General features: G+C 46.8%; 1 protein-coding gene across 1 annotated transcript; it reads right to left on the reverse strand.

Annotated features, from left to right (window-relative positions):
• Window positions 1-20,716: 20,716 nt before the first annotated feature.
• On the reverse strand, window positions 20,717-21,694 carry LOC122936061 (proteinase-activated receptor 1-like). The gene has a single exon (XM_044292066.1). It carries the CDS (start codon window positions 21,650-21,652, stop codon window positions 20,732-20,734), a length of 921 nt encoding a protein of 306 aa, XP_044148001.1. The 5' UTR covers window positions 21,653-21,694; the 3' UTR covers window positions 20,717-20,731.
• Window positions 21,695-23,519: the final 1,825 nt, after the last annotated feature.

Here is a 23,519-nt window from a genome sequence, read left to right on the forward strand (position 1 = left end):
TGTCTGAATACAGATGATAAAATCTATGAGCTGGTGTACATTTGTGCTAAAATTGCATCATTTTTCTTAATAATTAACCACTTCCCGTCACACTAACGCCGATAGGCAACAGGACGGCGGCGATCTCAGGTCTCAGCAACGCCCATTGGCATCATCTTGTGAGACCCGAGATTTCGCGTGAACGCGCGCATACTCGTGCGTTCACAGCAGCGCGCAGCTCTGAAGTTAAACTACAGCCTGCTGATCATTCGCTGGCAGGCTGTAGATGTTTAAAAAAATAAAATAAAAAAATTGCATCAGAAAGGTATATTAGACGCTGTTTTGTTAACAGCATCTGATATACCTGCTACCTGGTCCTCTGGTGGTTCCTTTTGCTTGGATCCACCACCAGAGGACACAGGAAGCTCTGTAAGTAGCACCAAGCACCACACTACACCCTCCCCTGTCACTTATTAACCCCTGATCACCCAATATACACTCACCTAAAGAATTATTAGGAACACCTGTTCTATTTCTCATTAATGCGATTATCTAATCAGCCAATCACATGGCAGTTGCTTCAATGCATGTAGGGTTGTGGTCCTGGTCAAGACAATCTCCTGAACTCCAAACTGAATGTGAGAATGGGAAAGAAAGGTGATTTAAGCAATTTTGAGAGTGGCATGGTTGTTGGTGCCAGACGAGCCGGTCTGAGTATTTCACAATCTGCTCAGTTACTGGGATTTTCACGCACAACCATTTCTAGGGTTTACAAAGAATGGTGTGAAAAGGGAAAAACATCCAGTATGCAGCAGTCCTGTGGGCGAAAATGCCTTGTTGATGCTAGAGGTCAGAGGAGAATGGGCCGACTGATTCAAGCTGATAGAAGAGCAACGTTGACTGAAATAACCACTCGTTACAACTGAGGTATGCAGCAAAGCATTTGTGAAGCCACAATATGCACAACCTTGAGGCGGATGGGCTACAACAGCAGAAGACCACACGGGTACCACTCATCTCCACTACAAATAGGATAAAGAGGCTACAATTTGCACGAGCTCAACAAAATTGGACTGTTAAAGACTGGAAAAATGTTGCCCGGTCTGATGAGTCTCAATTTCTGTTGAGACATTCAAATGGTAGAGTCCGAATTTGGCGTAAACAGAATGAGAACATGTATCCATCATGCCTTGTTACCACTGTGCAGGCTGGTGGTGGTGGTGGTGTAATGGTGTGGGGGATGTTTTCTGGGCACACTTTAGGCCCCTTAGTGCCAATTGGCCATCGTTTAAATGCCACAGGCTACCTGAGCATTGTTTCTGACCATGTCCATCCCTTCATGGCCACCATGTACCTATCCTCTGATGGCTACTTCCAGCAGGATAATGCACCATGTCACAAAGCTCGAATCATTTCAAATTGGTTTCTTGAACATGACAATGAGTTTACTGTACTAAAATAGCCCCCACAGTCACCAGATCTCAACCCAATAGAGCATCTTTGGGATGTGGTGGAACGGGAGCTTCGTGCCCTGGATGTGCATCCCTCAAATCTCCATCAACTGCAAGATGCTATCCTATCAATATGGGCCAACATTTCTAAAGAATGCTATCAGCACCTTGTTAAATCAATGCCACATAGAATTAAGGCAGTTCTGAAGGCAAAAGGGGGTCCAACACCGTATTAGTATGGTGTTCCTAATAATTCTTTAGGTGAGTGTAGACTCCCTGATCACCCCCCTGTCAGGCTCCATTCAGACGTCCATATGTGTTTTGCGGATCCATGGATCCGCAAAACACGGACACCAGCAATGTGCTTTCCCCATTTTGCGGATCCGCACATTGCCAGAACTTTGCAATTGCGGACAAGAATAGGACATGTTCTATATTTTTGCGGAACGGAAGTGCGGACCCGGAAGTGCAGATCCGCAATTCCGGATCCGAGCGGGACAAAGTCTGCCCCCATAGAAATGAATGGGTCCGCAATTCTGTTCCGCAAAATGCGGAACAGAATTGCGGACGTGTGAATGGGGCCTAAGGGTCCCTTATCACCGCCAGTTAGCTACTTGTTAAGTAGTTAGTGCCCAGCCCACCGCACCGCAGTCACTGATTCGGCATCGCTGTCGCTAATCAGCACTAGTACTATATAGTATCTGTAAGTGATCAAGACTGATCGCAATCAGATCTATATCAGGCCCGTTCAGGCCTGATCTTATGCTCACACTTGCGTTCAGTCTGCCCCACCGCAGTGACATTTTTTGGCAGAGATTTTTTCATCCACATTGATCGATGCGGATGAAGAAATCTGTGCCATTCATTTTTTCTTTCAGCCCAGAGGCTGAACGGAAAAAATAAAATCTGATTACCCGTATGCTCAATATAAGGAGAATAGCAGAAACTCCTAATGCTGTCCATACATGTAATGATTGCGGAGACCCTCAAATGACCCCATTTTAGAAAGAAGACACCCCAAGGTATTCACTGAGAGGCATATTGAGTCCATGAAAAATTTAACTTTTTGTCACAAGTTAGCGGAAAGGGAGACTTTGTGAGAAAAAAAAAAAAATCAATTTCCGCTAACTTGTGCCAAAAAGAATTTATATTATGAACTCGCCATGCCCCTCACGGAATACCTTGGGGTGTCTTCTTTCCAAAATGGGGTCACATGTGGGGTATTTATACTGCCCTGACATTTTAGGGGCCCTAAAGCGTGAGAAGAACCTTGTAAGTTGTCTCTATATATGTAATTTCTCCTAGCTACCAGCCATGTATTGAAATAATAATGTTTCCACTTATCTTGTTGTCATGTGCCAATTAGGGAGATCAAATCCATCATTTTTTCATCTTAGCATGCTAACACTACCCTTTCCTCGTGGGAGGAGATACTGCATGACATTTATATATGTAATTGACCCTAGCAACCAGCCATGTGTGAGAAACATATGGGGTCATTTATCAAACTGGTGTAAAGTAGAACTGGCTTATTTGCCCATAGCAACCAATCAGATTCCAGAATTCATTTTTCAGTGCTCCTTTGGAAAATGAAAGGTGGAATCTGATTGGTTGCTATGGGCCACCAAGTCCCTACTTTACACTAGTTTGATAAATGACTAGAGTTGAGCGAACCCGAACTGTAAAGTTCGGGTTCATACCGAACTTTAGGTTTTTCGGCACCCGGACCCAAACATTTACGTAAAAAATTTCGGGTTCGGTGTTTGGCGATTTTTATGGCGCTTTTTGAAAGGCTGCAAAGCAGCCAATCAACAAGCGTCATAATACTTGCCCCAAAAGGCCATCACAGCCATGCCTACTATTGGCATGGCTGGGATTTGCCAACTGCAGCATGTGACCCAGCCTCTATTTAAGCTGGAGTCACGTAGCTCCGCCCGTCACTCTGCTCGGATTAGTGTAGGGAGAGGATGCAGCTGCTGTGAGGGAGAGATCAGGGAGAAATCTTATGAAGAACTGCTTCTTTACTCAGCGATCTACAGCAAATGTGTTTTGTGGGTGTAGTGCACAATTTTTGTAAGCCTGCCCTGAGCCAACTACTACTGAAAACGATTTTTTTTCCCCTTCAGTTAGTCAATATCAATACATAATCGGCAGCCATTTTATGCAACGATAGTGCACCAGCACAGGATATCTGCATGTCTGCAAGTCCAGAAATACTACTTTGAGACACTGGGGTTAAAAAAAACATTTTTTTTTCATATAGTGCACATCTAGGATTATCGCTGCATAAGTGACTGAAATTTAGGCCACAAATACGGCGTTTTGCTTACTGGAGCATACTGGGGTGAAAAAAAACATCTGTTTCATATAGTGCACATCTAGGATTATAGGTGCATAAGTGAGTGTCACATTTAGGCCAGAAATTCAGCTTTTTGCTTACTGGGGTTAAAAAACCCTCTGATATACTGCACATCTGGGATTAGACATGCATAAGTGACTGTGAAATTTAGGCCACAAACACGGCTTTTTGCTTACTGGGGTTAAAAAACCCTCTGATATACTGCACATCTGGGATTAGACGTGCATAAGTGACTGTGAAATTTAGGCCACAAATACCGCTGTGGAATAGAGTAAAAAAAAAAAATGGAGTGCAATAACCTACATCAGGGTTTTTATTGGAGGTTAATTATTTTTAACAGACTTAACCACTTTTTACTTTGCTTGGTGAACGCTAACTATGAGGCAAACATCTAATAAGGGACGCGGTCGTGGTGGTGGTGTTGGTGGAGCCTCTGGTGCAGGGAGAGGACGTGGCCGTTCTGCCACAGCTACATGTCCTACTGGACATACTACCTCAGGTCCCAGTAGCCGCCAGAATCTACAGCGATATTTGGTCGGGCCTAATGCCGTTCTAAGGATGGCAAGGCCTGAGCAAGTACAGGCGCTAGTCAATTGGGTGTCCGACACGTTCACATTATCTCCCACCCAGTCTTCTGCAGAAAGTGCACAGGTGGCGCCTGAAACCCATGCCTATCAGTCTGTCACATCACCCCCGTGCATATCAGGGAACCTGTCTGAGCCTCAAGTCATTCAGCAGTCTCTTATGCTGTTTGAAGACTCTGGTGGCAGGGTTTCCCAAGGGCATCCACCTAGCCCTTCCCCAGGTGTGGAAGACATAGAATGCACTGACGCACAACCCCTTATGTTTCCTGATGAGGACATGGGAATACCACCTCAGCATGTCTCTGATGATGACGAAACACAGGTGCCAACTGCTGCGTCTTTCTGCAGTGTGCAGACCGAAAAGGAGGTCAGGGAGGAAGACTGGGTGGAAGACGATGCAGGGGACGATGAGGTCCTAGACCCCACATGGAATGAAGGTCGTGCCACTGACTTTCAGAGTTCGGAGGAAGAGGCAGTGGTGAGACCAAGCCAACAGCGTAGCAAAAGAGGGAGCAGGGTGCAAAAGCAGAGCAGCAGTCGCCGAAACAGTTCGCCTGCTACTGGCCACCGTCAACAGGGACCGATCACACCAAAGGCAGCTTCAAGGAGTTCCCTGGCATGGCACTTCTTCACACAATGTGCTGGCGACAAGACCCGAGTGGTTTGCAGGCTGTGCCATCAGAGCCTGAAGCGAGGCATTATGTTCTGAACCTTAGCACAACCTGCATGACCAGGCATACATGCGAGACACGGGCTGCAGTGGAGTAAGCACCTTCAAAACCAAGAAAGGGCTCAGGCCCCTCCTGCTCCCTCTTCTGCTGCTGCCTCGGCCTCTTCCTCCACCTCTGGAGGAACGTTGGCACCTGCCGCCCAGCAAACAGAGGATGTGCCACCAACAACACCACCTCCGTCACTAAGCATCTCCACCATGTCACACGGAAGCGTTCAGCTCTCCATCTCACAAACCTTTGAGAGAAAGCGTAAATTCCCACCTAGCCACCCTCGATCCCTGGCCCTGAATGCCAGCATTTCTAAACTACTGGCCTTTGACATGCTTTCATTCAGGCTGGTGGAGACGGACAGCTTCAAACAGCTCATGTCGCTTGCTGTCCCACAGTACGTCGTTCCCAGCCACCACTACTTCTCCAAAAGAGCCGTGCCCTCCCTGCACAACCAATTATCAGATAAAATCAAGTGTGCACTGCGCAACGCCATCTGTGGCAAGGTCCACCAAACCACACATATGTGGACCAGTAAGCACTGGCAGGGACGCTATATCTCCCTAACTGCACTACTGGGTAAATGTAGTGGCGGCTGGGCCCCAGGCGGAGAGCTGTTTGGCACACGTCCTTCCGACGCCAGGGATCACAGGGCATCATTCTTTGTCTCCTCTTCCTACTCGGCTTCCTCCTCCTCTTCTACCACCTCCTCATCCGGTCAGTGACAGACCTTCACCACCAACTTCAGCACAGCCAGGGGTAAACTTCAGCAGGCCGTTCTGAAACGGATGTGTTTGGGGGACAGGCCCCACGCCGCACAGGAGTTGTGGCGGGGTATAGAACAACAGACCGACAGGTGGTTGCTGCCAGTGAGCCTCAAGCCCGGCCTGGTGGTGTGCGATAATGTGCGAAATCTCGTTGCAGCTCTGAGACTAGACGGTTTGATGCACATCTCTTGCCTGGCGCATGTGCTGAATTTGGTGGTGCAGAAATTCATTCACAACTACCCCGACATGTCAGAGCTGCTGCATAAAGTGCGGGCCGTCTGTGCGCGCTTCCGGCGTTCTCATCCTGCCGCCGCTCGGCTGTCTGCTCTACAGCGTAACTTCAGCCTTCCCGCTCACAGCCTCATATACGAAGTGCCCACCAGGTGGAACTCCACCTTGCACATGCTGGAGAGACTGTGCGAGCAGCAGCAGCCCATAGTGGAGTTTCATCTGCAGCACGCTCGGGTGAGTTGCACTGCGGAACAGCACCACTTCACCACCAATGACTGGGCCTCCATGCGAGACCTGTGTGCCCTGTTGCGCTGTTTCGAGTACTCCACCAACATGGCCAATGGAGATGACGCAGTTATCAGCGTTACAATACCACTTCTATGTCTCATTGAGAAAACACTTAGGGCGATGATGGAAGAGGATGTTGCCCAGGACGAGGAGGAGGAAGAGGGGTCATCTCTAACACTTTCAGGCCAGTCTTTTAGAAGTGTCTCAGAGGGAGGTTTTTTGCAACAGCAGAGGCCAGGTACAAATTTGGCCAGCCAGGGCCCACTACTGGAGGATGAGGAGGAGGAGGATGGGGATGAAGCATGTTCACAGCGAGGTGGCACCCAACGCAGCTCGGGCCCATCACTGGTGCGTGGCTGGGGGATACGGAGGACGCAGACGATACGCCTCCCACAGAGGACAGCTTGTCCTTACCTCTGGGCAGCCTGGCACACATGAGCGACTACATGCTGCAGTGCCCGGCAACGACAGCAGAGTTGCCCACATTTTAACATGTGCTGACTACTGGGTGGCCACCCTGCTGGATCCCCTTTACAAAGACAATGTGCCGTCCTTAATTACCTCACTGGAGCGTGATCGGAGAATGTCCGACTACAGGCGCACGCTGGTAGACGCGCTCCTGAGAGCATTCCCGACTGATGCCGGGGGACAAGTGGAAGCACAAGGCGAAGGCAGGGGAGGAGGAAGAGGTCGCCAACGCAGCTGTGTCAGCGCCAGCACCTCAGAAGGCAGGGTTTGCATGGCCGACATGTGGAAAATCTTTGTCACCTCGCCGCAACAACCGGCCCCAACTGCTGATCTGGAACGTCTTAGCAGGAGGCAGCATTTGAACAACATGGTGGAACAGTACTTGTGCACACGCTTACACGTACTGACTGATGGTTCTGCCCCATTCAACTTCTGAGTCTTCAAATTGTCCACATGGCCAGAGCTTGCCCTGTATGCCTTGGAGGTGCTGGCCTGCCCTGCAGCCAGTGTACTCTCTGAACGTGTATTTAGCATGGCAGGAGGCGTCATCACAGACAGACGCAGCCGCCTGTCCACAGCCAACGTAGACAAGCTCACGTTCATTAAAATGAACCAGGCCTGGGGGGGCGGAGCTATCGCCGGACTGAGTTGGACGCTTAGTTCACTGCTCTGCACAGAAGATCGTCCTTAGCATCAGCTATAATCAGCCCTAACCAGCGAGGATGGTGAAAATTGGGAACCCCAAGCTAGGAGAACTCCCTGCGAACCCCAAAGGCCAGATTCCAAGCGGCGACATGGAAAAATTCCTTAAAAAAGCAGCCGCATTGATCGCGCCACGGGAACCAAAGATGGCGCCGGCTCAACAGCCCAAGGCCCTGAAGCGCGGCCCTGCACAGTCCGAGGGAGACAGCGACTCAGAAAAACACCAACCCAGCTCTGACTTACCGCTCACCAGACGATATTTGGATCAAGCCCATAGCAGAGTCATGGAGCCAATTCTCGCCAAATTCTCTGCCTTCAGACAAGAGGTGAGGCAAATTGGGGAATGGGTGGAAACCCTGGAAACCCACTAGACTGCAGCCTTGAACCATCAATCAGCTGTGTCAGTCTCCCTCCGTCGCTGCACAGCGCACCTAAACGAGCAGCAAAATGCCCTGGAAGACCAGGAGAATAGAGGGCGCCGCAACAATTTAAGGTTCAGGGGGATCCCAGAATCAGTTCCACCGGGTGAGATTACCGCAGCTATCCTCACCATATGCGGCTCTCTGTTGGGGGAAATCGGGCCCCAACAAATCATCATTGAACGCGCTCACAGGGCGTTATGCCCCAAACCTAAGCCGATTGAGCCACCCCGCAATGTCATCTGCAAGTTTCTAAATTTCCCAGTTAAAGCGGCCATCTTGGATGCAGCACGTAATCACTCTGACCTCTCCTATAAGATCTACCAGGATCTGGCCCCTTCTACTCAAGAAACACAGAGCTTTAAAACCACTGACCGATTGGCTCCGGTCCAATAAGGTTCTTTACCGCTGGTCCTACCCATTTGGACTCTCATTCTCATATGCAGGCAAGCGGATTAGTGTCTCGACCTATTCTAAACTAGCGCCTATTTTTGAACATCTGGACGTTTCCCCTATGCAGATAGAAAATTTACCATGACTTAGGAGAATTACCAGACCTACCCAAAGTGGCTCCATTTGAAATCCAGCTAAACCCAAAATCATCGAGATCCAAGAAAAGGGGCCATCAGCTAACTCCCAGGCGCCTTTCTCAGGATCCTTAATTGAAAGTTCCATGCCTCAGTCATCTACTGGTGCTTCCGGACTTGACATATGTGTTTAGCCTATTGGTTTCCCTAACCATAGATTACAAATTGCTAGACCCATCCTTGCTCTTTACCCTATAGCCCTCATTAGGGTGCTATACAGGGACTTGACCCCCATCTCAGTACAATGTGAGATCCCTTGTACTTCGGCCCACATCCAGACTCCGACAGTGGCGTTCCCTACTGTTAGTGCACTCTCCTGGAGGACACTTCAATGGCCACAAGGTACCCCCACACACACCGCTTGCAATGGCTGATTTACACGTAGCCTCTTACAATGTAAAAGGCTTCCACTCTCCTTTAAAACTGAGTCAAATCTTTACAGTCCTAATGAAAATTGGAGCCGATGTTGTGTTTCTCCAGGAGACGCACTTTCGTTTCAATCACTGCCCCAATATGCAATTTTCCCACTACTCCCATTGGTATCACTGTGGGGGAAGTACTTCAGCCTCAGGTGGAGTTAGTATAGGATTTCAGAGGAAAATTCCCTTTAAATATGTAGACCACACTCAAGACCCAGATGGAAGATTTATTTTGGTCAAAAGTACCATAGGCCCACAAACCTACATCTTCATAAATGTATATGCCCCCAACTCTAACTAATCCCTTTGGTTTTCAAAGATTTACCCACTCATCGACTTCTTCAAAGAAGGGATAGTGATTCTGGGAGGAGATTTGAACATTGCCTTAAAGCCGCTAGTAGACACGTCATCCCATAAATCATCCCATTCCTGCAAGTCTCTTAAAGCCATATGTGACAGTTTTTGGAACCTACAGTTGATAGATGTTTGGCGATCTTATCATCCCAATACATTAGACTATACGTTTTATTCCTCAGTGCATGGTACCTATCATCGCCTAGATTATTTGTTTATCTCCAAAGAACACCTACATCTTTGTAGAGAGGCCTCGATTGGTTCCATACACCTCTCTGACCATTCCCCAATTTTCCTTTCAGTAACCCCTCACGCTATAAATGGCGACTAAATGAATTCCTACTGGGACACCAAACCACGATTGATTTAGTCACCAAACACATTAAGGAATATTTCTCCCTGAACGAGTCCCCCGATCTCTCTGCCAACACACTATGGGATGCACACAAACCCTTCCTCAGAGGCCAATTCATTAATATTGGATCTTACCCCCAAAAAGTTGAGGGAAAAAGCAATAGATGAAGCCCTCAAAAACATTCAAAGACTAGAATCCAGCCATAAAAAGAACCCCACCGATTCCCACTTGCAGGAACTCTCGAACCTTAGAGCAGAACTTAAGGTCCTTTTATTAGCTAAAACTGCTAAATACTATATGAACTCCCAGCACAAATTTTTCACCCATGGCGACAAGGCCACCAAATTTCTAATGCACAGGATAAAGGGGAGAAGAGCCGCAAACTACATACATCAGCTGACCTCACCTGAAGGTGAACCAGTTTTCTCTGCCCTCCAGATTGCAGCTCAGTTGCCGCTCCTTTTATGAAAACCTCTACAACCTTCCCTCCAACACAACTCCAGAAACGCGTGCCCCCATTATTTCAGCCTTTCTATACTCATCCAATATACCTTCCATCTCTCCTGACCAAAAGACAAAATTGGAAGCCCCCTTCTCCTTAACAAAGCCTTACGCCAAATGCCCCAAGGGAAGAGCCCAGGTCCAGACGGCCTCCCGGTCTCATGTTATAAAACCTTTCATGAACTCCTCCTCCCACATCTTCTTAAAGTCTGTAACCTTGCTCTTCAAGGAGTCCCGCTATCTAGAGACATGACAGCGGCCCATATCATACTCATCCCTAAAGAAGGGAAAGATTCCAAACAATGCTCCAACTATAGGCCCATATCCCTCCTAAACATAGACCTCAAACTCCTGGCCAAAATGCTGGCTAACAGGCTGGCAAATCTTCCCCCCATCTTGTTCACAGAGATCAGGTTGGCTTTATCTGCAACAGAGAGGGCAAAGATAACACAACTAGAGTGATTAATGCACTTTGTCATGCCAGACATATCTCCTCCCCTCTACTCCTCCTCAGCACAGATGCTGAGAAAGCATTCGATAGGGTCAATTGGACTTATCTGAAACATGTCTTGTTGGGGTTTGGCCTTCCTGGTCCCTTTGTGCAAGCTACCTTTGCCATGTATGAGCAGGCAACAGCCCTGGTTCTAGTCAACGGGAACCTTTTCTCCCCATTTGCTGTAAGCAATGGAACTTGCCAGGGCTGTCCCCTCTCCCCACTTCTATTCATATTAGCTTTGGAACCGCTTTTATCAATTATAAGGATGGATCAAAAGATTGAGGGTCTATGTTTGGGAGGTAGGGAACAGAAAATTGCAGCATTTGCGGATGACATCCTGATGATGACTGTGAACCCGACAGTCTCCCTGCCCCGCATTGAGACTCACCTTGACCTTTACAGCACAGACATTAAAGGGATTCTGTCACCTCCCCTAACCCAAAAAACGATTTTAAAGCAGCCATGCAGCACAGCTTACCTTGATTAGGCTGTGCTCTTTTATCTTGTAATCCGTCCAGCAGTTTCTGCAAAAAACGACTTTTATTGATATGCAAATGTGTCCTGAAGGTGCCCAGAGGGGCGTTTTGTTCCTCTTAGTGAGCCCAGTACCACCCCTCTTACAGTGCCCAGCCCGCCTTCCTTGCACTGTATAACCGCCCCCAGCCTGCCACAGCCTCTCATCCCCCCTCCCTCACGCCGAACGAACTCTCGCACAGGCGCAGTACCCACTGAGGGCTGCGCCTGTGCGATCAGCAGGAGACTGAGGGCAGGAGCTTCATCCTCGTCACTGGGCATGCGCCGAGCCCAGTGACGTCCGATGCTCACTCTTCCTTGCTGACTGAGGGAAGAGCGAGCATCGGACATCACTGGGCTCGGCGCATGCCCAGTGACGAGGATGAAGCTCCTGCCCTCAGTCTCCTGCTGATCGCACAGGCGCAGCCCGCAGTGGGTACTGCGCCTGTGCGAGAGTTCGTTCGGCGTGAGGGAGGGGGAGGAGAGGGGGGAGAGGCTGTGGCAGGCTGGGGGCGGTTAGACAGTGCAAGGAAGGCGGGCTGGGCACTGTGAGGGGCGGTACTGGGCTCTCTAAGAGGAACAAAACGCCCCTCTGGGCAGCTTCAGGACTCATTTGCATAACCATAAAAGTCGTTTTTTGCAGAAACTGCTGGACGGATTACAAGATAAAAGAGCACAGCCAAATCAAGGTAAGCTGTGCTTCATGGCTGCTTTAAAATCGTTTTTTGGGTTAGGGGAGGTGACAGAATCCCTTTAAGATCAATGCCAACAAATCCCTAGTTCTATGCTCCAGAATTTCCCTCTCCACCAAGCGACAGTTAATGGAGAACTCACCCATCATCACCTACCTGGGAGTTAAAATAAGCCCCAAAATAACAGACCTCTTTTCTCTTAACTACATCCCACTAAGATCCTCAATTTTTAATGCTATAGACAACCTTGCCCGATCCAATCCCACATTGTCTTGGTTTGGCCGCAAAAACTTGCTTTCATCTCTAATCCTCCCCCGCCTCACTTACTTACAGCAAGTTCTCCCTATCCCCATACCCAAGCACTATTATGCCTCAATGCAAAAAAAGTTCAGAACCTTTGTCTGGAATGGGAAGAAAGCGAGACTCTCACTCTCTCTTCTCACTAAACCTCAACAAGCTGGGAGTATAGGTCTTCTGAACCCAGAACTTTATGGCAAGGCTATACTCCTTTCCCGAGCTGTAGCCTGGCTACGCCCCTTTCCGCAATATACTGCAGTAGAAATTGAACTGGATATACTTGTAACGGTCACGTACACGCACACACAGGGGGGAGGATTGTGACCACTGCGCTCCACCCTCACCCCTGGCCCTGCCTACTTGCCTCACGAGTCGCGATTACAGGGGACAACTGGACGGCAGTCCCTAACCTAGAATACGTGCGGGAAGGACAGACAAGACAAATAACGGATAGTGAACGGACCGGGTCAAAACCAAGAGGACAACGCAGTACAGAGGGATAAGCAAAGAAAGGTCAAGAGAAGCCGGGGTCATAAATACCAGGAGAGTTGAGAAGTACCAAAGGAGTCCGCAAAGAATAGTCAGGTGGAAGCCAAGGTCAATATACCAGGAAGGATGCGCAGTACAGGAGGAGCAGGCAAAGGATCGTCAGGGAACAGGATCAGGTAAGTACACAGGTATCCAACAACTGCCAGGAACCTAAATTAACAGACAACCTGTGGCCAGCAGGCTGCCTGTATTTGTAGTGGGGAGTGAGGGTCATATGACGTGGCCAGCGTCACATGACCGACAGACCGACCAGTCAAGCACCGAGTGATCAGCTCGGCGCTCAAGGCAGACCTAGGAGCAGGGAGCCTCCCAGCTAGCAAAGCCACCCTGGGAACGAGGTCAAACACAGATCCTCGCTCCCGAAGCTAAGCAGCAGGTCTGCGGCTGATGGGAGACCAAGTGCGCCTTCGGAACCCCGTTACAATACTAAACAGACCAGCCAGAGCACTTTTGCTGGGTCATAAAAACGTTCTGCCTGGTCCGTTAACCCACTATCCAATTGTCAAAGCCACCCTAGATGCATGGAAGTGGCTATCCACGTCTCACTGTTCCACCCCCTTTACTAACAGTAAAAGACGTAATAGGCCCCCCTTACCTTAAGAGCGTCTGCTTCTCAGGGGCTAAAATCCTCATTAACTTCCTCGCTGACGAGCCCTACTGGAGATATCATAGAGTTAGAAGCTACAAACGCTCTACTCAGCCCTAACCAGTGTGACCTCTTTGCAGTTTTTATACCTCAGTGCCTACATAAGACAACATGTCCAACTAGGTGACCTCCAACGTCCCCTGGTTTGGCCCGAGTCCATAATATCCCATCCCACAACCCCTAAAAGACTCATCTCACAAATATATAGCAGTCTACGCCTTCCACCTATTCTAGCCAAACTATCTTTCATAAAACAATGGGAACTTGACTTAAATATTAAAATTCCCTTTGCCTCCTTCCACAGACTCCTTGAATCCCCTCATAGGGCCTCCCGCTGTGTCCGAATCCAAGAGAAGGGATACAAAATCCTCACTCGATGGTATAACACACCGGATAAGACATCTCTTTTCTCTGAGACAGCTTCGGACATTTGCTGGAGGTGCCTAGGGGAGAAAGGGACCTTCCTCCACATCTGGTGGACCTGTCCTCTTATCTCTAAATGGTGGTCCGAGATATTTTTCCTCACTAACAAGATTTGTCACACATCCATCCAACCGTCCCCACAATTGGATCTGTTGTCTCTCACTTCAGAAAAGGGCCATACCCAACCACCCTATATCTTCTCACAGATGCTGATAGCTGCTCGCCTCTTGTTTCCTAGATTCTGGTTGTAGATCCTAACCCCCCCCCCAATGGAACAATGGCTTCAGAAAATAGACCAACTCCATAGGTTCGAGGAGCTGTCCTCATGGGAGACTCGCACACACGTTACATTCCTTAAAAAATGGCTCCCGTTGTCAACCTATAGAGCCCCCAAAAACCACACCTAGCCTTCATATATCATGAGTTAGCTGTTGGACAGCAGCAGTCCAGATTAGCTCCATTATTAAAACATGACATCCCGTCCTCTCAAGGACATTATCAACTAGCAGATTGAAAGTTTCTCACCCTACTTCTCCATTATTGATAATTGGCATCTCTACATGAAGATGGCCCCCACTAAGATGTTAATATGTACCCCCCTTGTACTACATTCCCTCAATATTGCTACCTATGGATGCCTTACTTACTTACTCATTTATTCATCTATTCGCATACTTATTTCCTTGTACCTACCTTGTATGAGCCATGTATTTGAAATGTACTCACAATGTGCTTACCAGTATAACACCATGGCCTGTGTGCCTGTACCTTGGTGCCATGTTATCCCCTTGTTCTCTAAAGAAAATAACAATAAAAATATAATACAAATAAAAAAAATGAACCAGGCCTGGATCCCACAAGACTTGTCTGTACCTTGTGCAGAATAGACAGTTCTAACAGCCTCAACCATCCTTCCTTGTACTCAAGTGCACTTTTTGGGGGATATGTAAAAATGCAAAATAACACACATCTGTGTTGGCTACCTATTCCTCTTTCGCCGCCGCTTCCACCTAGACCGCAACGTGAACCTACACGGCCACATCCACCCATTCACCGCCTCCTCAACCTCTTCCTCCTACATCATTCCAAACTTTTATGTTTTTTTTATTCATTTCCCTGTCCACATTTGTTTGCAGAGCATTTGTCATGCTCTTAAGCACATTTTGCTGCCTTTTGCAGCCTTCTAGCTCTTTCCAGGGCTATTTTAGAGCCATTTTAGTGGCCAAAAGTTCGGGTCCCCATTGACTTCAATGGGGTTCGGGTTCGGGGTCAAGTTCGGGTCCCGAACCCGAACTTTTTTTTCAAGTTCGGCCGAACCTGCTGAATCCGAACATCCAGGTGTCCGTTCAACTCTATAAATGACCCCAATACAGTTTTCTACTTGCTGTGCTGCCATGTGCTAATTAGGGAGATGACCTCCATGATTTTATTCACCTGAGCAAGTCAACACCACTCCCTGTAGGAGGAGATACCACATGACTTTCATGTATATACACTAGGCATTCACACTTGGATAGTGGATAAGCCATGAGGAAGGATGATGTGTTTCATCCAAAACGCGTAGCTTTTTTTTTGTATTGCATGATGTTGCTTTTATGCAGTTGAAATACAAATTCTGAGTTTTTAACCTCAAGTGTCAGAAGATTTGTCCAGGATTCACAGCATTCACAGCATAAAGGGTGGACTGAACTGACACAGCCAAGCCTGGGTTCCTCTATGGCACTTTGGAGATCCAAGAGGTGCGGTACTGCTGCAAAATGGTGAGCGATTACACGAGTATCTACACAAGTTGTTTGATAAATTTGTCTTATCTTTAAACCTAACACTTTTGTCTAGAGAAGCTGCTCCAGTTTTCCAACCTCACCCTCTCTGGAGTGAGATTGCGACTTTTTGACACCAGAATACTGGAGTGAAGGTATGATAAATCAGGGCCTATGACTGTGCAATGAGCAGGACACTGGGTCAGTGGGTCAGTATATATGTGTAAGAGTTCGTGACGCCAATTGCAGCTTGCGCAGGTACTATAGCAGGGCCCTTTAAGATGTTATAGCTCATATACCAGGTGAGGAATGCCAGAGGGGGATAATGTCTCTGTGTAGTGTCAACGGTGTCTCCTACCTTGGTACGGCTGGACTCCTGGATCCTGGCTCACTTGCAATAAAATTGAGTGTGGTTAGCAGGAGTTTTGATTAAATAATTGAGAACCAGACAGATAATAAAGTCCAACTTGAGTTTAATGCATGGCAGCTTTGATCCTTGCAAGTTACAACATAAGTCTTGGGTCCCAGCAGGTTTTAGCAATATGTGGCAGGTATCTAGCTTCTGCTCTGTCTTTAGTCTGCTTAATTTGGGCCTGACTAGCTGAGGAGGAATTTAGCTTCTCCTGGTCTTGGGATCTGTACTCACAGGACTGCTTGCAGGATATGATGTCTTCTTTCTGGAGATCTATAGTTCTGTGGGTGGCTGCTTCTCTGGTCGACCAGCTGAGACTGATAGCTCAGGCTGGGAAGATGGATCCCTGCCTCAGCCGAGGCAGAATCCAGGGTTGGGATCCCTGATTCTAGGAGCTCCTACTAACACAACCTACCCAAGCAGGGGTGGCTGGTACACACTGCCTAGAACTTTCCTTCCTCCCCATGAGGTAGGAAATGGGAAATTCCACTCCTCCTCAGAATGGGGGGGGCTAACCTGGAATGGACTATTCCAGGCTAGATACTAACTATAGTCTGCTACACACTGCTGCCACCTGCTGGTGTACATGGAAAAATACAGCAGTAATATAAAACAGGCATGGCAAATGCATATAATAGAAAATGCAAAGCAAGATTACGCAGGATAATAATAAATATACATTTAAGATTATGAAGTTTAGTGACATACTTAGGATGCTACATACCTGCTTACTTTAAGTGAAGCTGTCCTCGGCGTATGCTAGGCGCCTTACCTTAGGCAAAAGGCTCAGAACAGGAGGTATTTATCATCTCCGTGTCTTCTGGCTAGTCACAGGAGAAGGGTCTTTAATCCCGTGCGCTCCTGGAAATGAGACACCTCCGGATGGGAACAATCCGGAACATATAACAAGCGGGAAGGAGCAGCCTAGGGCTTCTAACGATTCCCAAAGCAGCAGGGGTACCTGTGTAACTGGATCTGTCTGGACATACCACTTGGTCCTACCCTGGGTACCTATGCGTATATATCACCGGGTGTAGGCCATTAGTATTCAACATCCCTATATAGACAATCCGTATGGGGGAAGAGAACAGGAGCTGTAAAAAGGCATACTTTAAGTAAGTTGCTACATTTTTGTTAAGTGCAATGGTAAGTGCAATCATGACAAACTGTGCATAAATTCACATTGTGGCATATGAAAGGATAATACACACAATGGGCATGTTATCTTGAACGTTGCATAACATTGGTAAACTGGTTACTAGTGCAAAATATTAAATAGCATAAGATCACAAAGAGCTCAGGTATCACGTTTGAGTCCTTTCTTTGGGTGCAAGCTTTTACGTTGCAATAAAACATTTTATAAAATAGTGCAAATGTCAATGCCAGGTGAGGCTCAACAATAACTTGAGTTCTGTTTCCTGGAAGTGCTTAAAGTTGTAGAATCCTCTGGAAACTGATAAAAGTTCTTTGCTATCCACAGGGCAAAGGAGTAAATTGTAATCCAAAGGGTTAAAATGTCATAAGAGCAACAACAGGCTATTAAGTAACCTGAGAAAGGGGATAAAACGGTTAACTTGGACAAGAGGGGGTTAAGTGCTGTTGGGGGGAGTCCTAACTGAGCATGACCATCTGTATGAGGACTAACACTGGCAACCTGGAACAAAACGGTTAAAACAGCACACAAACGCCAAACAGGTCCTCACCCATCAAGCAATCAGTCCATGGATTGGCTCCCAAATGTCACTGTAGAATATTTATTTTTCTTTATGGGGGGACACTTTACAGGTAGGTGTCCAGCTCCTCATCACTACTGGAGCTGCTGAACCTCATCAGAGGATGTTCTAGCCTCTGCTGGTAGCTTAGAGTGGCGTTGGTAGTGGCGATCTCCATACCAGCAGGCACGTCTTCTTCCGCGGGTGCACTGAACGAGGCGAGGGATCCACAGCCTCCGGGAACTCGATCATCAGGTCCGGGCTCTTTGCAGCAGGAACCGGGATTTCATCAGTAGCCTTTTCCATCACTTCCGGTATACTGGACAAGGTAGGTGGTGCAGCTTTCTTGCCTAGGGAGGAATCCACGGCCTCCGGCATAGTGGCAAAAACAGAGGGCCCAGTTTTCTTCACGATCTGGGATACTTGGATCCTCATACACAGGTTCGCCTCCGATCGCCATCTGGTTCCACTTAGGCTGAGGGCACGCCATCTTTACGACCTCCTCAATCCAGCTTGCAGCAAGTTCTAAGGGCGTAACCCAGAGGGAGGCGTCTTTATCTCCTCGTACACAATAGGAGGTTCACAGTGGGCAGTCTCTATTTTTCCCGCTCCTGAAGGGGCGTATTCTCTATATTCGTGCCTTTGAGGGCGTGTTACTGTGTTTTCCCGCTTCTGAGGGGGCGTGTATTTGACATCTTCGCCATTTTGGAAATCCTGTATGAGCTGCTGCGCCATGAGGGAAACATGGCCGATTAACCCTTGTAGTGCCAATGTGTACAATGTGGCTTTTTCTGGTCCAGCAATAAAAGTAAGAAAGCCCATTTTCAACAGTTTTCTTGGCACAATTTTCAGCCCTTATTATTATACTGTGAAACATGCGATTTAAGTCAGTTTTTGCGCACAATTAGATCCAGTTCTGTTGTTAGGGATGGACACACAATTCAATCCGATCCTGTTCGTGACGCGACTTAATGCAATGAGCAGGACACTGGGTCAGTGGGGTTGCTATGCAGTGGGTCAGTATATATGTGTAAGAGTTTGTGATGCCAATTGCAGCTTGCGCAGGTATTATAGCAGGGCCCTTTAAGAGGTTATAGCTCATATACCAGGTGAGGAATGCCAGAGGGGGATAATGTCTCTGTGTAGTGTCAACGGTGTCTCCTACCTTGGTACGGCTGGACTCCTGGATCCTGGCTCACTTGCAATAAAATTGAGTGTGGTTAGCAGGAGTTTTGATTAAATAATTGAGATCCAGACAGATAATAAAGTCCAACTTGAGTTTACTGAATGGCAGCTTTGATCCTTGCAAGTTACAGCATAAGTCTTGGGTCCCAGCAGGTTTTGGCAATATGTTGCAGGAATTTATCTATTCTGCTTCTTGCACATACGCCTAGTAGAATCTGGCAGGTATCTATCCTCTGCTCTGTCTTTAGTCTGCTTAATTTGGGCCTGCCTAGCTGAGGAGGAATTTAGCTTCTCCTGGTCTTGGGATCTGTACTCACAGGACTGCTCGCAGGGTATGATGTCTTCTTCCTGGAGATCTATAGTTCTGTGGATGGCTGCTTCTCTGGTCGACCAGCTGAGACTGATAGCTCAGGCTGGGAAGATGGATCCCTGCCTCAGCTGAGGCAGAATCCAGGGTTGGGATCCCTGATTCTGGGAGCTCCTACTAACACAACCTACCCCAGCAGGGGTGGCTGGTACACACTGCCTAGAACTTTCCTTCCTCCCCATGAGGTAGGAAATAGGAAAATTCCACTCCTCCTCAGAATGGGGGGGGGGGGGGGCTAACCTGGAATGGACTATTCCAGGCTAGATACTAACTATAGTCTGCTACACGCTGCTGCCACCTGCTGGTGTACATGGAAAATTACTGCAGTAATATAAAACAGGCATGGCAAATGCACAAATGCATATAATAGAAAATGCAAAGCAAGATTACACAGGATAATAATAAATATACACTTAAGATTATGAAGCCGGGTGACAGTAGTTTAGTGACATACTTCAAGATGTTACAACTGTGTTATGAGAAGCTGAGTAAAAATTTCCTTGAGAGGCTCCCTCTCACCCTGGGCTCCATGGCAGCTGCGTGGTCTGCCTCAGTGGTCTGTACGCAACTGGATAGATGGATGTGTTCAGTATATGTGGGTTAGAAAACTTTGTACTCAATAATTCATAATATCATGTATATATTATTTTATTCACAAAGAAAAAAAAATGTAAGAATATAAATCACATTACAGGTTAGCTATAAGTTTATATTACTAACCATAGAATACTTTTAACATCTTGATGTCTGAATCCAAGTTTGGACTACAAAATTGTAAACTGTGCAAGCAACCAACTGAAAAGGACAAGAAGGAAGAGACTTCTGAGGATAGTAATGTCTGCTAACAACTCTCAGCCAATCAGAATAACTGAGAACCCCTCTAAGTTGTTCATTGGCTAGGAGTAGCTGATAGGGTTCTTCTTTCAATGCCCCTCCCTTATGTCCTTTTCAGTTAGTTGCACGCCCATTACATGATATAACAGCTACCTTTTACATTCTCCTCTATATTAAGTAGTATATTCTCAAAAAGAACAGCCATGCAGTATTTTGTGGGCATGCACTTGGGCACTAAAAGTACAGCAATTATTCCAGTACCACATTTAAGGCTACTTTCACACTAGCGGCAGGACGGATCCAACAGGCTGTTCACCCTGTCGGATCCATCCTGCCACTATTTTGCCGTGCCACAGGACTACCGCTCCGTCCCCATTGACTATAATGGGGACAGGGGCGGAACTCCGGCGCAGCACGGCAGTGCACGAAGAAAGGCCACCGAACTAAAAGTACTGCATGTCCGACTTTTTAGTCCGGCGCCTTTGCACCGCGAACTGCCGTGCTACGCCGGCGCTCCGCCCCTGTCCCCATTAAATTCAAAATAGCGGCAGGACGGATCCGACAGGGTGAACAGCTTGTCGAATCCGTCCTGCCGCTAGTGTGAAAGTACCCTAAATCCATATATTCATGAAATATGCATAGCAAAAACTTGTAGCCCAGTATTAAACTTTAAGAAATGAACTTTCTGTAGATGAATCTTTGATTGCATGGGACTGACCAGTCTGCAGTTTATCGGACATCTTACAGCATAATAGGCTATATACATATTTCCGACACCTCGATGACGCATAGTAATACATTAAAGGATCCAGACAAGTACTTATGCTGCTGATACAAACACACAGAATGTAGGCGAAATATAGAGAGTCAGAATGTCCAGAATGAAAGTGCAGATAATGCATTAAAAAGATGATATTTGATGGGCCAAAGCAAATCATGAACACAGAAAGGACTATTATGGATAAGAGAATAGCTCTCTTCTTCTTAGAAGAAGAATTTTTAATGTTTTGTGGGTTTTCACTCAAGGCCCGGATAACCTCAGCATAACAGAAGATTGTAATGATTAATGGAAAGAAGAAAAATATAGAAGAAAAGGCAGTGAAGTAGTACATGTAAAAGCCCTGCTGCTCTTTTAAGTCCAGCACATCGTGGCAAGTTGTAATGTCCAATCTGGCAACGTAAAGAGTTTGATTGGTGAGAAGAAGAGGCACAGTGCTAGCAATAGATACAAGCCAGATGAAGACACACACCAACCAAGATCGTTTTTTTGTACGCCAGTTACGAGAGTGAATTGGAAACACCACGGCCAAGTATCTGTCCGCACTTATACTTGTCATGAGCAGGATGGAGCAGTACATGTTCCAGTAAAATGCCGCAGTGGCAAAGCGGCACATTCCTTCTCCAATTTGCCAGTTGTTCCCTGAGAATCTATAAACGATGTTGAAAGGCAAGACGGCAACAAAAAGCACGTCTGCTATCGCCAAGTTCAGCATATATACTTCCGCTGGCGTCTTGATTTTTATCTTCAATAGAAACATTACAATTGCCATCAAATTTAGAGGCAGAGCCACAGTGAACAGCATGGTGTAGAATGATGGTACAAACTTGGTCAACCACTGACTGTAGAGGAAGAATTTGGTTTTGTCATTTAAAATGTGAAAATCTAGAAAGAAAAAAAAAGAAAGAAAAAAATTAATTTTGTTTAAAAAGTTACAATGTTTAGGACATGTAAAGATACATTTCTATCTTAAAGGGGTTATCCAGCTTATTAAGTGGTAGCCTATGCTCAGGATAGGCCATCACTAGCTGATTGACAGAGGTCTGACATGGCCCACACCCACCAATCACCCTAACCTCAGCTGTTCGGGTGTAGCTGCATGGCCAGAAGTCAGCACTGGAACCACAAAGCACCTTCAACATTGTAGTGGAGGGAGCTAAATGCTACGGTGCTGCTCTCACTGTAGTCAAGTACACAACTGACGGATTTCTGGCACTGATATCTGGCGACGGAGCTAGACCTGAATAAGATAAGATAGACCTGATAAGAAGGGGTGCAGCGTGTCAAACCCCAACAATTAGCTACTGGTGACCTACCCTAGGGATAGGCTATCATTTAATAAATGCTGGATAACGCCTTCAATTTTCTTAGTATAAGGCTCACAGTGGTTTCAAAATGAAAAATAAGCTTTGTTGTCATCAATTCTTTATCGCTGCTGTTCTGATGCTGCTTTGGTACCTGCTGCTCTCCACTTCCTGGTGCTGGCTCAACAAAAAGTGCCAGGAAAAAGCCACTTAGCCATAGACTTGCTTAGGTGGGTCTCCCCTATTGGCTGAGAAGGCATTGCCTGCCATTCTGGTTGTTGAGCTGGGACCACAAAGTGGATGTCACCGCCAGCTCTGTGAGAAGATCTGGCAGACGTTCTTCTCTACCTGTTGTATGATGTTCTTTGTTTTGGTTTCACTTTCTCATCTCTTTTCCTTCTCCCAGCTGTCACCTATTTGCACTGATTGTCTCCCTTTATATTCCCTCCCATACTGCCTCACTTTGCGGTTTATACTTCTTCCTGGATTGTGTTCACTGCTGGAGGCTGCCTCTCCTGATTCCTCAGATAAGTCTGTTTCCTTTATTTGTGTTTCCTTCCTGGCTTGATTGTAGGTGACCCTGACTCCGTCCGTATTAAGTGCAGGGAGCCGGTGGTCGTGTCCCCTCACTATTATAGGGTTTTCAGGTGTCACATAGTAAAAGGTACGAGGGCATGCAATCGTCTACCATTAAGACCTTTGCATGGGCATAGCAGTCAGGGAGAGCTCTAGGGGTTTTATAGGGCTCACCCATATGCTCCTTAGTTTGGGATCAAGCCAGTCGGATGTTTATTTATAAGTTCCTTGCTTTCTGCAACACCATCCGTGACAGCGGAGAGGAGCAGCAGTAAGGGCGTTGGTAAGGGTGAGTATGGCTTTTTCATTTTTAGCCCACTGTGAGCCATAATGTATACAAAAAAAATGCACCACCATTATTTACAGCGAATCTCTACCTTTTAACCCCATGAAAACTGTGACATTGTTTAGTGTTTTCTTTTTTTTTTCTTCCTGACATCTTGAATTAGGATCAGATCAAAGAAGGGGCATAAGGATAAAGAATTTATTAGGGTAAGACGTGCAGCGGATCAGGCCAAAATCTTCAGTGGTAAAATCTGCATGAAATCATGGGAATTTTACTGTGAATTTAACCTACATCCATGTCAGATATCCGCAAACTTAAATTCACATGATGATGAAAAATTCACACAGTATGTATAGTTATGTGCAGATTTCAATGCTGATAGGCATAGAACAAAGGGGAAAATGCTTTTTGAGTAATGATGATTTTTAAAGGGGTTTTCTGGGATTTCTATAGTTTTTAACAGACATGATGCTCATGTAGTTTCCTACCTCATGTATATCTTCCCC

The sequence above is a fragment of the Bufo gargarizans genome, chromosome 1 (assembly GCF_014858855.1).
Source record: "Bufo gargarizans isolate SCDJY-AF-19 chromosome 1, ASM1485885v1, whole genome shotgun sequence".
Lineage (NCBI taxonomy): Eukaryota > Metazoa > Chordata > Amphibia > Anura > Bufonidae > Bufo > Bufo gargarizans.